This window comes from Symsagittifera roscoffensis, unplaced genomic scaffold (assembly GCF_963678635.1).
Source record: "Symsagittifera roscoffensis unplaced genomic scaffold, txSymRosc1.1 SCAFFOLD_321, whole genome shotgun sequence".
NCBI lineage: Eukaryota > Metazoa > Xenacoelomorpha > Acoela > Convolutidae > Symsagittifera > Symsagittifera roscoffensis.
In genome coordinates this window covers 1-17,408 of record NW_026971517.1, presented here as the reverse complement: position 1 = coordinate 17,408, position 17,408 = coordinate 1, and the positions used below count along the sequence as shown (strand labels likewise).

General features: G+C 34.8%; 2 protein-coding genes across 2 annotated transcripts in view; both read right to left on the bottom strand.

Moving 5' to 3' along the window:
• Positions 1–14,379, bottom strand: part of LOC134856480 (uncharacterized) — a gene marked incomplete at both ends in the record, with an annotated part of 57,507 nt that extends 43,128 nt beyond the window's left edge. Inside the window, 4 exon segments of the mRNA XM_063872749.1 lie at positions 128–290; positions 8,528–8,731; positions 9,659–9,918; positions 14,360–14,379. Of these exon segments, the coding sequence (XP_063728819.1) occupies positions 128–290; positions 8,528–8,731; positions 9,659–9,918 (627 nt within the window).
• A 598-nt stretch (positions 14,380–14,977) lies between these two features.
• Positions 14,978–17,053, bottom strand: LOC134856481 (leucine-rich repeat-containing protein 63-like; the record flags this gene model as incomplete). The annotated part of the gene is given in 2 exon segments (XM_063872750.1): positions 14,978–15,633; positions 16,953–17,053. Coding segments are annotated over 2 exon segments (288 nt in total), but the record flags the coding sequence as incomplete, so codon positions are not given.
• Between the last annotated feature and the right edge of the window lie 355 nt (positions 17,054–17,408).

The following is a 17,408-nucleotide window of genomic DNA, read 5'->3' as shown; positions in this document are numbered from 1 at the left end:
TGACTTCGGATTTTTTTTTTTACTTCTAATAGTTTTTAACAGTTTACGTTCTTTGAGTTTTTAAGTTCATTTAAACATTTTAGATTTTGTGTGAACTTTTTTCTTCTAAATTGTCTGCTTTATTTACCTTCTGCGAGTTGGTGCGTCTGTCATTATACCTCCAGTTGTTCTGCTGGTGTATGGCCTGACTGTTCGCGTAGCTATGGCCTCCTCCTGGGGCCATTATGGGTCTGGGCTGGTTGAAGTCACACACTATGTAACTCCTTCCATGCTCCAATTGGTCCAGAGATCTTTGAAGATAACATCGTAAGTAGTTAGGTTTTCCATTTTTAATTGGTACAATCTTTTTTTAAGACCCCTGTGAATGGACCTGAAGATCCAATCGTGCTCTCCTAGGCAGTAAAAATGGAGGTGTGGTTTGCAGCTCAAATAAACATGCAGCTCAAAACTTTTACTGAAACATATTTTTTAGTGGAAAATAGAAGAAAATATAATTTCAATCAATCTGAGAAAATAGTTAGTTTGAAGTGTGGAAAAAAAACTTGAAGATTGATCGTACAAAAACAGGCTGAAAGTCTTAAATTCCTAAAAAACGTATTTTGAGCGGACTAAAACATAAACGCAAGTTTGGAATTCGTGTTTGGTAAGATTTATTTCGAAAAGGTTGATGAAAACACAGTTTTTCTAGAAAAGAGCCCAGTTGTTTGAAATATAATACTTGTATCCAAAATGAAAGATCCCAATTGCATAGTCGCTCCGGGAGTTTGAGTCTGGAATGTCGCGTCGTAAGGTCGCAACAATTCTGCAAAAATGCTGGGTCGCAAAAGTCAGGAACCAATGTCGTCGATGTCTGGAATAGGACTGTGTTGCGAATCATACCATTCTTCTTACTTCATTTAATCAGTCTTAAATTACTTTAACTGGTTAATTTAGATCTGACCTTGTTATGTTCATTCTCTCCGGCGGAGAGAATGATCTCTCACTTTTTTAATGTTTTAATACAGAGATTAATTCATTTTTTAAACATATCTTATTTGTAACTAAGTAGAATTATCCGTAACAAAGAAACATTTTATCATGGCGCAGTCAAACAGTAACGAATCAAACGTGAGAGGTATACCTTCATTCTGGCAAAACCACACAGTGGACCCACCAATTCCTTGGGAAGAGTGGAGCGACTTATTCCAAATAGCAATAATCGCAAAGGAAAACATCGATATCGAAAATCTCTTGAATCCAACGGAACGATATCACCCACTCCCTCCAACACTAGAAAATCCACCGGAAAACGAATCCGATGCTCAAAAAACATCTCGCATTGAGAGGAATATCCGCGAGCAAAAGAGGTTCGAAGACGAAGAAATGGCCTCAATTAAGTCAGAAACTAAGAAATTTAACGGCATGAGACTAAAAGAGGCGGACAAAAAACTCAGACCCATACTTTATTCAGCCCTCAGAAACGAAGGAAAGAAGGTTCACGAGAGTTAAAGTTCTGCAAATTTCTATCAAACTTCTATGGGAAAATTTGTCTTTAGCCTTTGTGAAAAAGACAAACATAACCTTCGAAAGACACAAGCTGTAGCTGTTGAATAGAAAACAGAGGGACAGAGAATCGCTAGAACAATTCTGGGGGGCACTAGCAGAAATGGCAAAAAGATGTGACATTGCCAGAGGAGAAGACGAGTGGATCCGAGATATATTTATCAATAATATGAAGAACTCGGACATTCAACGGAAACTTCTTACGGAAACTCTACCCCCACTAGAAGCTTTAAATTTCGCCTTGATCGATGACAAAGGAATAACAAACCACATCAAAATGACGAGTACTTTTAAATCCAACGGATACCCTTCCAATAAATATTTTAATCATTTTAATGTAAAAAGAGAACCCACCCTAAACATCGAAAGGAACAACACGCGTATGAAATGCGGCGGAAGTTTTACCAAAGGACATCTGGAGGTTTGCCCCGCAAAAGGTACGACCTGTACGACTTGTAAATATCGAGGACATTTTACTAGACTCTGTAAATCACGCCCTAAAAATGTAAATATTGTGGATAGTCAAATTGTAAATAATACAGATTGTAATTATCCTTCGGAGCAACCGGATGTAAATAGCGACCGCGCTAATAGAAAATGCTGTGGAGTACTCAACGCATGGTCGGAGTCCGGACAGAGCGATAACGATGACTACTCTGTATTAAACGTAACAACTATCTACGACGATCAAGGAAAAGAATTGAAGAAACTACTAAACATCGGTCTAGGAAGCGAAAATCAAGTAATTCTCAATATACAGGTGGATTAAGCTAGCCCCGTGAGTTTCGTCAAACAAAACGTTCTACACGAGTTGTAGTTACGAGACCCTTATCTGAAGATATATCCAGTGGACCAAGCGACTAAAGAACTTTATTGCGGATTTACGAACAATGCAATAAATATCACTGGAAATGTAATCGTTCCCATTTTCTCAAATGGATGGTCTCATAAGGAATGCCACTTCTTCCTAACACAAGGACATGAAAGAACGTCCTGGGGAATGACAATTTGCCAAAAGTGGGAATTGAAGTTTCGCAAAAATACTACTCACTACACACCAAAAAGAAAACTTGTAAGTCTATCAATTCAATTACATCACTTGACAAAGAGAATGAAATAGACATGATTTCCAAGAATTTCAAACATCTATTCCTTCGGAATGGAAAAATAAAAAATCAAACAAAAACAACACACTTTCACGAACCACTAAAGCCAATTCAACTAAAAGACAGGCGAGTCCCACTACATTTACTGGATTCAGTAAAAACAGAATTGTGCAAAATCAAATCCGAAGGACATATCAAAAAATTAGAAAATTGCGACAAGGACAGATTTATTAGTCCGATAGTTATCACTTGTAAAAAGGACAAATCGATAAAGCTAGCCCTAGATTCAAAATTTGTCAACAAACAAATTTACAAGAACAAATACCAGATGCCCAACATACACGAATTAGTGGATAACGTAGCGGCTCAAATTTCCAACAACTCCGCCCGAGAAGTGTGGTTCACCAATCTAGATCTAAAGAATGCATATGGTCAACTTTCGTTAGACAATTTTACTAGCAGTCAATGCAATTTTAGCCTGGTTGGCGGAGATATAACTGGCAAATATCGATTCCTAACCGGTTTTTACGGACTCGGCGGTATGCCAAATGAATTTCTCATGGACTCAACACTGGGAAATATTCTTTTCACAAATTGTTACTTTGACGACATTTTAGTCGCTTCCAAAGGAAGTTTTATTGACCAATAGAAAATTGTCTATAAAATTTTATCAACGTTAGATAGTTACAATTTCGCAGTCAAAATGGTCGAAATGCACATTTTTCCAAAAAGAAATCAAATGGCTCGGTTTTAAAATATCAAAATCGGGAATCGCTCCGCTAATCGATAAAACCAAAGCGATTAAAGATATCCCAATTCAAAAAAATCTAAAGGAACTAATATCATTCTTCGGGTCAACTAATCAGTACATCAAATTCGTACCAAGTTTAGCATCCCTCGGAAGCCCGCTAAGACCTCTTTTAAACAAGAAGTCAATTTTCCTTTGGAATGAAGTTCACACAAAAGCGTTCGACAAGATAAAATTAGAAATAAAAAATTTTACAGAAAACACTCACTTCGACGTTAAAAGATCAACGAGAGTAAAAACTGACGCTTCACATAACGGGTTAGGTGCATCTCTCGAACAACTCCACGGGAACGACTGGAAAACAGTATCGTTTGCTTCAAGATTTTTAAATCCTCACGAATCCAAATATTCAACAAACGAATTAGAGTTATTAGGAGTTGTATGGGCGCTAGAACATTACAAAAACTGTCTCTACGGCTCAGAATTTGAAATTATTACCGAACACAAAGCTCTCCTTTCCACTCTGTCACCTAATCACGGAAACAAAACGTATCATAGTCGATTGACAAGATGGGTAGATCGTCTTTTACCATTTAATTTTACTTTAAAGCATTTAGCGGAAAAAGATATGGGTTTTACTGACCTAATTTCAAGATCTCCTTCGGGAAAGGCAATCCCCCATCACATTACGATGAAGAATTTGTAGTTGCAACTACCAAAAAAATATATAAAGCACTCAATCCGTTGGATAACGAAAATTCATTAGGTAATTCAATTAGTTCAATTTCGGAAAGTTCCAATTACACGAGATTACGAAATCACGTAATAATTAGAGCGTTGAATATTATTAATTCTTCCATTCCAATTTGCAATCAAAAACATTATAGAACAGAACTTTGTAACTCTAAATGCATTCCCTCGGACTTTTCAAACACCGATCCTACTAAAATCGTTTTATCAAAATCAGCCTTTATTTATTTCTTAATTCTTAATAGTATTTTAATTAGTAATCCTTCGGGTTTTAAATTTAAAAATAGTGTAAATATGTCTAATAACCAAATTGTAGTAAATCCTTCCACCTCCGGAATACAGGTCTCAATCGATTTCTAAATTTCTTCGGAACACAAAAAATTAGTAACAAAATATCGAGAAAATCTCAAGGTTACCTGAACGACCTTTGGATCTAAACAAGTTGTTTAACGCAAAGTTGGTCGCATTACTAACGGAAGACGACGAAATGCTAAACCCAACCGTAAAAGCTCTACAGAACAAAGTTAAAAGCATCAATGCAAATTCCCGTTACCTGTACCAATTTTCGAAAGACCTTCACGAATCCGACGGATTATTATATATGGATGGAAAATTGGTTATTCCTTTTACACTTCGAAACGCCGTTTTAAAAACTTTGCACGAATCCCACCCTGGCCAATTCGGTATGAAATATTTAGCACAATTTATTTGGTGGCCTCACATAAACCGGCAGATCTACTTCCATGGGATTAACTGTTCACAATGCACCCAAACTGGTAAGAATATTAAAAGCATTATACATACCACACAAATTAGTGAACTTCCCGCTTTATCCGAACCTAATGAGGAACTTGACGTCAATTTTCCGGCCCAATAGATAACATCTGGGGAAAGAATAAATTCATTTTATTATTATAGATTGTTTCTCAAAATTTCCATCAGCTAAAATTACATCTTCAACGTCATCAAACACGGTAATCGAATTCCTTCAATATTATTTTTACCTCCATGGGATTTCTAACTCTATTCGTGTCGACCACGCATCCTGTTTAACTAGTCAGGATTTTAAATTATTCTGTAATTCTTGTAATATCAAATTAATATTTTGTACAGTTGGGGACCATCGTTTTAACGGTCTTGTAGAAAAACTTGTTCAGACTGTATAAATTAAATTATTAGCAATGTCACTAGAACAACAAACACCTACATTACAATTCGCTATCTCGAAAATCATTTGGAATTTACGATCTTCCTTTCAGTCAAAAACAAAATGTTCACCATTCGAAATACATTTTAATAGAAAACCGAACACAATCTGGAAACAATTGGCATCTAGTAAATTATCCGGTGGATTTTTGAACAAAGGGAAGTCGATCTTAAGCAAACAAAGGGCCCTTGACTAGAATGCGGACGATCGGATAGAAGACGGGTACAAAGACTGTCTACTACCAAAGAAGAACCAGTCACCACTTGAGAAAGGTTACGACTCAGACCACCCCACAGCTTCAAAACCTTCTTCTTCCCGAGTGTCTCTAAACAGCCCGTTTAAAAGTAATTTACTCCGAAAGACCAATGGGAGTATAAACAGAAATCCCTTCTATAAACAATTGGGTCAGAAAATAATAAACTCAACAAAATTTACGGTTGAACTATCCGACGAAAAAATCATTAGAAAATCGGACATCGCCATCCCAAAGTCTAAATCTTCTACAATCCGTTCATTCAAAGGAAATATTTATTTTCCTTTTTTTATTAACACTGATTTACAAGTAGGTCCAAGAAGGACAAACAAAACAAAGCCCCAAGAGACGCGGAAACTAGGCCCTAAAACGAGACGACAAATAAAGCTTCCTACTCCGGTCACCACTAGGTCTAGAGGGATAAATCAACCAACCAAACCCAACAAGCCAAAACGAACCCAAAATAAAAGCCTCGACTTCTAACACTGGATATTTAGCAGGTGACGAATTCATGTTCATTCCGTCGGATACATCTGACATTAGTGATTGGGAGTGGATCGCGGGTGGTTTCCCATGCAGGGAAACGATAAGAGAACGTTTCTTTTCGGATAACCCCATTTTTAACGAAGAACCTACCTCATCATTAGATCCTCAAACATATCAAACTAATATAAAATCTGAGATTTTAGACGAACAACCTCAATCGACGGACACAGCGGAATGTCCAATCAGTATAAAACCAGCAGCCCAAACTACTTCACACTCACCTAACAAACCTTCTACTACTGCGACATCGGAGGGCCCAAACGCTCCGTCGGATACAACGAAGGAATCGGAGGGAGAAAATCCTATCGAATTTCCAGTTTTCGAGATAGAAGACTCCTCTGATGAAAACGCGATTACTGAGGACAGGCATCCAAAGGAGACCGTTATCACTGGTAATGATTTTAAATTAAGGCAGTCGAGTCGAAATGTTGGACCTCCCCAATTCTACGGTAAAAGATTGTACATAGATATTATAGATGAGAACGAAAACCAACCAGGCTCCGCGGAAAACCCAATACCTCTGGACGAAAACGACAGTTCGGGCACCCTCACACAAACCATTACAAGGAATCCCTCGGATATTCAAACCCCTATTTTCGACATCCAATCAGAAGAATGTACATCCGACTCAGTGATCTCCTCATCCTCAGATCAAATCTCTATTATCTCCACTGACGAATCCCTGAGAGATGCTGTGAATAGTTTTGACAACTATATAGACTTAGATAGTGAAATTTTCCATGCGGAGTTAGAGAATCTTATGGAAGGGGACAGTTAAACTAAAACAAAAATTCGCATTTAGACTTTAATACTTTTATTAGTACTTCATTACAGTCTAGTCAGAATCTATCTACTTTTTGTAGTCATTGATTATAATCCGCCGGAATCATGAATTGTGCTATTCCTCTTTCTAATCAGTCACTCCTTCGGAGCATTAAAAATTTCATTGTTATATTGGGCAGTACTTAATTTTTTCAATCCCTTGGTTGGACTCCTTGAGGGAGAGAAAAGGGTTAGCTATCCTGTTACGTATCATAGCGTATAGTAGTTTAAATTTTTCCCACTAAGGGGAATGTTGCGAATCATATCATTCTTCTTATTTCATTTAATTAGTCTTAAGTTACTTTAACTGGTTAATATAGATTTGACCTTGTTATGTTCATTCTCTCCGGCGGAGAGAATGATCTCTCACTTTTTTAATGTTTTAATACAGAGATTAATTCATTTTTTAAACATATCTTATTTGTAACTAAGTAGAATTATCCGTAACAAAGAAACATTTTATCAGACTGAGTTGCGAAGCTCGGAAAAAAATTGCAGACCTTTTTCTGGGTCACTTTTGTCGCGGCGTCTCCTCTTTGGTCGCAAAATAAGCGATAAATCGTTTCAGTTGCGAAAGTATAGAAAATGTAAAAATTGGTTGTGCCGCTGCATGCTGGGTCGTGCAGTTTTCTGGATCGCACCCGTCGCGCCGCTCTAAAGGTCTGGAAATAGCTTAAATTATTCGCGGAAGTCTGGATGTACGTACTGAATATTGGTCTCAAAACTTTGGATGCGGAAATCAGATCTTTACAGTCACGATTTGGTTGCAAAAAGTTTGGAAGTGCCAAGTGTTTGCTGCAACTTTCAGGACTTGCCAAAAATTAGTCGTGAAACCTGATTTGCTAAATTTTGGTCGCAATAGTCTGGAAATAAGTTGAAAAATAGGTTTCAATCAGGTATAGAATTTTTTATCATTTTATTTCAAATGTCGTCTAAGTTGTTCATAACTTATACTTTTTTTTGACATTGGCTGGTGAGTAAAATTTAAAATATATTCGAATAAATTCAGATTTAATAGATTTAAAAAAAAAATTTTCTCGATTTAATTTTTTCTTGATGCGCATATTTTTTTGTTTTCTATGCCCGCAAAACTTGTAGCACATGATTTTAAGTTGATCAATCATTTTGGTGAGTCAACAGGGTTTTTTGAACTAATAAAAACATCTCTAAGACACTTATTCTGTTTAGTAAATTATTGTGTTAAGACAAAGCAAAAGACATCTCACGTTTCGAATTTTCATTATTGAGAGCAATTTGATAATCCATAATAGGATATATTTTTGCTGCCATAATTTTGTTGAAAAAGGATATTATAATCGTTTAGAATCGTTTTTAAGAGCTTTTTAAAAAAAATTGTAGAAATTAATCTCATTTGAAAGTTTCTAGGTTATAATCGACAATAAATCTTCTAAATATTCAATATTGGTACTTATAATCAATTATAGTTATCACAGATCTCACATAATACTCCGTTAAAATCGATTATTTAAGCCTGAGCATGAACTTCGGTTCGGGTATTAAACCGTAATTAATTTTAAGTTTCCTGGTCTTACCTTATTTGGTTGACTCCATGCGGTGTGTACATTGACCTGGCCCCCAAAGGCAACTCTACTTTGCCCGTCAAGTCTTCCAGCAGATTATCCAGGGTTCTGTACTTGGCATCACTCACCCAAAGGGGACGTCTAATGTTGCTTCTGTTCTTGAAGAATGTGCAGTGCTTGGCCTTCCATTCGCGAGGAGGAAGTTTCGGGTAGCTCCTGAAAGTAGCGAAATCACAACTTGAACACTTTTACAAAAAACGGGCATCAGATTTTTCAACAATTTCTTTAAAAAAACTATGATCAGATTTTTCAAAAATTAAAAAAAAACTGGGATCACGTTTTTCAAAAATTACAGTTTGCATTTATTTTCACCAGAAAACATGCTTATAAAAAGAGCATACACAATTTTATAAATTTGGGTATGTTTTATTTTATAAACACAATTTTTGGTGAAGATTTTTGCAAACTGTATTTTTTTTAAACTCTGATCCCAGTTTTTTTGACAATAAAGCGTACAAAATTTGATCAAAAATGACTTTTACAAAAAAAAAACATTCTATTTTGAAAATTTAGGGTCACCAAATCTTGACATAAAAATGCTCTATTTTTTGAGAAATCAGAATTTATAAAAAAACTCAACGCTATAAAGGAAAAAACTTAAGTACAATTTGTTCTTACGTTTTTTCTTTACCGCGTTGAGTTTTTTCATAAATTCTGATTTCTCAAAAAAAAGCAATTTTTTGGTCAAAATTTTCCAAAAAAGTGCTTAAAACGCCTTTTTGGTCAATTTTTTCAAAACTTTGCCTGCAGTGCAGAAAAATAGGCCAAAACAGTGACTTTTTAGTGCTTTCTGAGAGCTCGAAACATCAATTTGCTCAACCTAAAAAAAATCGACAAAAATTTCGAAAATTTTTTTGAAAATCCGCACCCCTCGAGAAAATCCTAGATCCGCCCTTGAGTACAATGACAGCTTTCTAGTAGCATCTTGAGCCGGTGAAACTTTCAACCATGGTTTAAATTATGTTATATCACCTGAAAAGCTTACGTTACGTCACGTGAAGAATGTTTTGTCATCTCAGTTTTTGCATTAATTACGTCACCTGAATTATGTTACGTCACCTAAAGTGTTTTTTGTTACGTCACCTGAAATATTGTTCAGGACTGTCGTCAAAACTAGCCCGCCGCTTCACAGCAGTATGGCCAATATCTGGGTGGAAATGTTCCGGGTAGTCGTAGCCAATCGGAACGACTTGTTTCCCGAAGGGAGACTGATAGCCAATCAAATTTGAGGAGGCGCTGAGTCGTCGGTTATCGAAGAACAGTTCTTCAACCTCTTCGTCGTCGTCCTCGTCGCTGATTGGTCGGCTGAGTTGTTCGGCGTGACTTCGTCGACCGTCATTCATCTGTTAAAAAATTGGAGTCCAATGCAAAAATTGAAGCGGAATTCAATAAAAAATCATAATAATTCAAGTGCATTTTTTAAAGCGTGTACTTCTAATTCTTTTGCCCGCTCTCGAATTCTATGCATAAAAATCAATTAAACTTGAGTTTTGTCAGTGTCTAAAAAAGTGAAAATTAACCGGTTATAATGAATTGAAATTGATTATATTGCTATTATTTACTAAAGCATTAAATCCATTGCAAATCAATTATAATCGATTATGTTCATTTTATAGATAAAGACGATGAAACTCAATTATAACGGCGATCAGTTTTCCACTTTGTTGAGATGCGAATTTCAACGCCAATAAAAACTTTTCTATGTTTCAAACCAAAGTTGGTTACTTTTTGTACAGTTTCAACTTTGTCTGCGCAGTTTTGAGTTTTGTTACTTTTTTATGTTACTCAAGTACTAAATTTTGCCGCTGTAAGCATATTTCTATTTTTTTCAACAACAATTTTTTTTCTGGGGGGAGGAGAGGTAAAACTGGAGATATAACAAATGATTGCTCGCCAAAAAATGCTATTTGTTGGCCAAAATCCTCCAAAAATGACATTTTGACCATCTTTCCAAAAATTTCAGTAAAAAAATCAATGGAAACGTTTGAAGAAGGGAAAAGGGGCCAGAAATTACAATCTGCATGGGGAGGGGGTTGAATCTCTTGAGGAGGTAGGATTTAGTTTAGGTTGGGAAGGGGTTGATTCAGATGGGGGGGTCGGTTCAAGAGGGGGAAGGGGTTGGTTTAGGTGGGGGAAGGGGTTGGTTCAGATGGGGGTGGTTGAGATGGAGGGCTTAGTTCAGGTGAGCGGGCTTGGTTCAGGTGCGGGGGGGGGCGTGGTTCAGGTCGCGGGAAGGGTTGGTTGAGGTTCAGGCGGGGGATGGCGGGGGTAAGCGTTAAAAGGGATTGTAAGGGGGCAAAGGTGCAAACGTTAGTGGGAAGGGGTTAACGGAATGGTTGTGCAATTTGAGAAAATTTATGTTAAGGAGTAGGCCATTTACTTGTTTTTCAAAAGCTCTGCATTACTTATTTAATAAAGGAAGAAGTTGTTTGAAAATCTTGCACGACTTGGAACAAAAATAAAGTGAAAAAAAAAAATCCATTTTAATTGATTTTAAAAAGGTTATAACTTTTTAAATTTGATCAAAACAATGGGTTATAACTGATTTTTGATTCCAATTTGCAGTCTGCGGACAACAAGGGAATCAAATATATTGATTAGATTTTAGACCTCGAAAATCTTTTAAAACTGATTTATTTTCACTTTTCTTAGATGTGGGTGCTCGTACACATAGAATTTTAATAAGACCCGTTTTCTGCTTCTAAAAAGAATATTCAGGAGGATCAACAAATAAAAGGCCAACATAAAAGCTTTTCAAATCTTCAAGGACAACCGCTGCTGTGCCCCTGCTTAAGAACTACATGCACTTTTTAGCTTTTTTTTCTGGGTTGGCTACTGTTGCCTCGCCTTCTATCAGCGAGCATGGATCAAGACGGGCCTCAATCCTCTGGCCATTTGGTACAAAAGCGAAGAATTAGCCACTTCACTACATCCGTACGCTTTGTACTGAACTTCGGTTGTTTATATATTAGCTCGCCAATGTGTACGTTGACGAAAAATATTTTTCGTTAAGAACCAGAAATCTATTAAAATTTTCAAATTTTCAAAATTTTCAATATCTATCCCAAAAAAAAGTTAAAAGTGAAAAAAACGGAAAAATAATCAGTGAAGGAAAATGGACAAAACCCGGATTTCTTCAGAATTTGAAAACAAAAAGATGAGAAAACAATGACAAATTTACCCAACGCGGAAAAAGTTAAACTACCAACAATTACCAAAACACGGAACTAAAATTAGAGCTTGCAAACACAATTGGAATTGATTCGAGCCAAAAAACCCAGGAAAAGTTATACATCTACATGGCTTATAGGATTAAAAAACCCATACCGAGTATGGGAAAATTAATCAAGTGGGCAAAAAAAAATCACCTCGTTGGTTGACTATGACTCCTGGGCTCTTTTCCTATTGTTTATTCGCCCTTTTGTTTATTTCTTCTAAAACTCAATTTACATAAGTCTATTTAAAAAAAATTTTGGTATTCCAAATTGAAATGAAATGTGTAAATGTGACTAAGTGAACAGATTGTTACATAATTTTTCCCATACAAGTTGCCGTGTGAACAATTTTTAAACAGTTTAATTTTGTTAGTCCACAAGGGGGTGGGAAATTGGAAAAGAGTTATGTCTAAATAAAATAAACCTCTCTCATCAAACAGCTCGAATATCATAAAGCACAGTCCACTTAATGAGTTAGCTGGGAGTATGCCTAGACATTTAGTCCAAAATGATAACAGAGTTAGAAACTATTTTCGAATACTAAATTGGGTGAAAAGGACACCTTGAAAAATGGATTGATAGATAGCAAAAAGATGGTGATCTTACACAAAACAAATCAAAATTTTTTCAAGTTGTGCGAAAATAAGAGCTCCAGCGGTAATGAGAAGTAAACATTATGCAACGTTTTTTCAAATGTCCTTTTCATTATCAACGTTCTAGCCTCAATTTTTTTAAGCAGATAACATATAATTTGAAAAATTTGTATTATAAAAACTCATTTATGTTGCAGAAAATTGAGATATTAGTTATCTTCATAGTTTTTTTTCAGGCCAAACATCCAATTGAAACTTTAGTCGAAAAGCATACGTTATGTTTTTCCAACTATTTCTCTATTGTTTGACAGTTTAGAGAATCTGAATATAATCTGTGTATAACCTGTATAAAATGAGTATACAAAAAAGTAGTTAGTACTTGATTTAAATGGACCTTAACTGATTTTCTGTTACTAAAATCCGTAGGAAAATGAAATAAAAAACTTGATAATGAAGAGATTTAAATTAATTTAGAACTGATTGTAACTGATTTTTAAGCTACATCTTTGTATCAAACTAAACCGATTTTAATTTGATTCAAATCGATTTTTCCAAATCTCTGCTATATTATCTGTATAAAATCGATTGAAATTCTTTTTCATTTCTTGTCAGTAGCGGTCGGCTGGCTCAACAAAACTACATGAAGACTTCGTACTGTGGCTTATTTTGTCGGTTTTCATAAATTTTCTCCCAGTGTCATAACAGATGTCGCTGGACTGTCTGAAATTTGCAGGATTTTCCATGAAGAGTTTGCATTTTTGGACTACCGAGCTCGCAACGTGGATCATCCCAGTTTCTCGCATTAACATTCAATTTTATTCAGTTTTGAAACAAAATTGACAATAAACAAATGAAATAGGACGAAATCTGCTGTTATGTCAAAATAAGACCAAATTTGTCGATTTTTAGAGGACAAAATGTTTCGTGTAATGAAATCTAATCGCATCAATTCTAAGTTGAAATTTCAATTTTAAGCAAAAAGAACAAAAATCAGCACAAACATCGAATGCAGAGATCAAATAGCAAAACTTGTTGATAAGAAAAATAATCATGCTATAACTCTAAAATTTGATAACCAAAGAAACGCCAAATCAATAGAAACACAGAATAAGACGCAAAAGAACACCAAATTTTTCTCTTTTCATTTAAAAAATTTGAAAACGGAATTTTTCCATTAATTGATTTTCAGTATTGTGCCATGAGTTAACGGAATTTTTTTTTGCGAAAATTTCGATTAAAGATGTAACAAAACTGGACACTTAATATTTAATTTTGGTTGCTTTGTTTTGTGTAATTGCTTGTTTTGTGTAATTAAAGTTTTAGTTTTTCGAAATCCTAAGTAAATTATTTGAGTACCGAGAAAAAATAGTCAGAAATACTTGCTCAAACCTCAAAGTTCGCATTCACCTATGAACTTTTTTGTTGCAGATTATATCTAATAAATTAATAAGTATGGTGTAGGGCATACTATTATCTGCGAAATGTTTTTAGGATGTTGAAATAAATTGTTTTCATTAAGAAAAAATTCAATTGCCTGAATAGCAAAAAACTCAGACTAGTTTTTCTTGAAAAAAAAAACTATCACGAGTGAAGTGAGAATAAGTGTTACTTCGCTTGACGACCTGTGAGCTTTCATCAGGTTAGTCATAACTGATTGGAATAATATTTTAACACAAAAAGAAGGCAGAACTTAAACCAAAATTGAGCTTTATAAAAAACTGAAAAAATACTTGAACTAGTCTTTTATCATTGGCTTAAAAAAATCTTTCGATGATAGAAAAAAAAAAAAATTTTATTCATATTTTGCAAAACCTGCGGTAAGAACAGTCACGTGCTGCGTGCACGGCAACCGGCTACTTTTGTTTACAATAACAACTGAATTAAACCAAATTTTTTCGTTTTGACAAACATTCGGCACGTTACAGTTAACTTCAAACCCTAGCAAACTTGATCTTCTAAAAAAACACATTACTTACCGTTCAATGTGGACGGAATTAAGGTCGATTGTCTGTAACAACTATTCAAATTTTTGAATTTAGGAAAGTTTCAATTTAATTCAAAAAATAAAATAAATTGACTTTAAATTTTATTCTGTAGTTTTTGAAGTTCAATTATAATTATAGATACTGAAACTATCAGAAGCTGATTTCGTTCAGTTTTGAACACTGAGATTCCAAAGCAAGTATCGCTTAGAAACGAAAACTATGCAGTGACCAGTATTAAATGCACGCATTAATTATGCAAACATTTTACAGGTGATTTCCATCAATTGAACTTTCCTGCTACAAAATTGGACATTTATTCTTCTGTAGTTGCTTAGCAAACGACAGTTCCAAACAGCATCTTTTAGAACATGGCCTACTTACACTGCGCTGAAAAATTGCTCCAAAAATAAAAATTTCAATTTCAAAATGAAGTATTTACAATTTAATGCAGATATATTTACAAGGTTTTCCATATTTACATAATTACAACAAAATGATTAAATCTAATATGAAAAAATGTAATTTTTAGCAATAGATTCTTGATACTAAATTTACCAAGTAAATGGCGGGTTATAACGAAATTCATCTTAATTATATTTTATACCGCCATTTACTAGGTCAACTTTATGTTCAAAACGAAAAATTTTTCCTTAATCTAAGGAAAGATATTTGAGTTTTTTGGAACTCATCTTTAGTTTTACCGTTTTCAGCTTTTAATCTTTTTAGCAATAAATTGAGCAAATCTTCCTTGGGTTTTTTTCACATCATACTTCAACTCCTTGTCTATATTTTGTGCCTTTTGCTCATCTCCTTCCAAAAATCTAGCAAAAAACTGATAGAAACACTCTTCACAATGACAAAACGAACGTATTGATGAAAAAAAGACATTTAAATCAAAATTATCACGTTGATGAGTCTGTTCACATAATTTCATTTTTATTTATGATTTCTTCACGAAGTTTTCAACCTTTTTCACTGCAATTTCCGTAATTTTTCACTGAAATTTTGTTGATTTTTTGCTGATTTTTGTTTCTGGTCATGATTTGATCACAAAGTTTTCCAACATTTCACAATGATTTCACTCCTCTTTGTAGATATGTTTTGCAGTATTCTTAGAGTTGTTATTGAATTCTGTGAGACAATAGGGCGAGCAAGATACAAATAGAAAAGGGACATTTGTCACTCCGAATATCTTCCTCGCAGGTCTCACCACTTTCAGACCCTCTCCGAACATTCCACTTCCACAACAGTCGCATACTCCCTCGCTAGAACAAAAGAGTAAAATTAGTTCAAATCACTCCCGAGTTAAGCAGAATGTCAGGTGTAGAATTGTAGAAAGTTGCAAGAGTTTCGAATCATGATTATTGTTTTATTGACATATAAAATAAAAAGAGAAAAATTTATTAAAAAGAAATATTTTTAGCTAGAACAGCAAGTTTATAAATATACAAAAAGATGAGAATGTCACTATGCCAACTTTTTTGCTTCCGCGGTGAAAACTGAAAATAAAAATCATTTTTCATAGTAGAGTCAATCCCACCATTCGCAGGCGATTTACTTTCCATTTACCAAATGAAATTGAATGGAAATTTGAAACAAAGTATAAAATTAAACCGTAAAAAGTACATTTGATCGAGAAAATCTTTTTTTTTTCCAAAAAGAAATCCCACGGCCTAAAAGAATGTCCTCATTTCGTCCAATAATAGTTTATATATAGCCAATAGACAGTTTCAAAAGAGTCAAGGAATGCAAGGAAACAAAAACTGACTCTCTAATTTCATGTTAAAAATACATGGCCTTGAAGAACAATTGCAATTGAAGAATCAATTAAATGATTGACACTTTTTAGACAAACAAAAAAAGCTTAAAAGTCTCACGCGCTTCCCACTAGACCATGTACGCTAAACGATCGACAAACACTAGCCACAATGTAAGCAGAGAGCAGATCCTATGAAATTTCCAATGATACAGATCGTGCTTAGAGCAAAAATGCTACCAAATAAGTGAAAACTTTTAAAGAACCCTTTTATTTGCGAGTTAGATTAGAAAAAAAGAAGGTTCGTACAAATACACTACGCTGATCGCAAATGTAAACTGCTTCTGGAACAATTTATAACCGCTAAAGTAGTTTTAAACAACAAAATTATTTAAAATATCATTTCTGGGCTTCTTTCCTCTAAAAGTGCTTATGTGACGCCGGGCGAAAAGAAAAAGAGCATTTTTGAAAAAGATTCTATCAAAAATCAAAGGGTGAAAAGATAAAAAGCAGAACATAATCGGTGAATGGCAAGGACCAGTATTAAGTAATTATGAGAGTACAGCAAACAAAGCAGAAGCAAGGTACTCAATTAGAAGAAAATTATTAGCGGAATATTGAATTACTATTTATTTCAGCAGTTAGTCTTATTTCAGTTGGATTTGAAGGCAAGCAAATTGAGAACCAATGATATGTTTACAGCCTTAATCAGTCAATTAAACGCTAAAATGCCTTCATTTTGTTTGTTTTGCTCGTTATTAAGTTCAATGTCTAGATCAGACCTGTCTCCTTGTTTTCCCCATAATCATTAACTTAAGAGTAACTTACGGTTTTAGCACGTTGAGTATGTTTGAGGGTAGCTTCTTGCTACCCGCATGTATGTCTATTTTGCTGCGAGTGATCACTGCACAACACAGATCTTTCAGGCTCTAAAACAAAAAGGGGTTTAGATATTTCAGAAATCACAGATTTTTACTGGATTTTCCGAGATCTGCAAAAAAACAAGGTGATAATGTCATGTCGACTTTTAAACTAACTTGCAGAGTGTTGCCTTTGGTTGGGACTCCAGCCCGAGTATGCTCAATTGTATTTTGGCTCTCCCTCACCCAACATTTCGAAATTTGTTTTTATGGAGGTTTTACGTGTAATTATAACTGAATGCGTGATGTTACGATACAAGTCATGAAGAATATATCTGTTCCTAATAACTAACTTATTCATCCAGTAAAATTTCCTTACAATTTGACACTAAGAAAACGTTCAATTTTTTTTTTCAAAACTCCC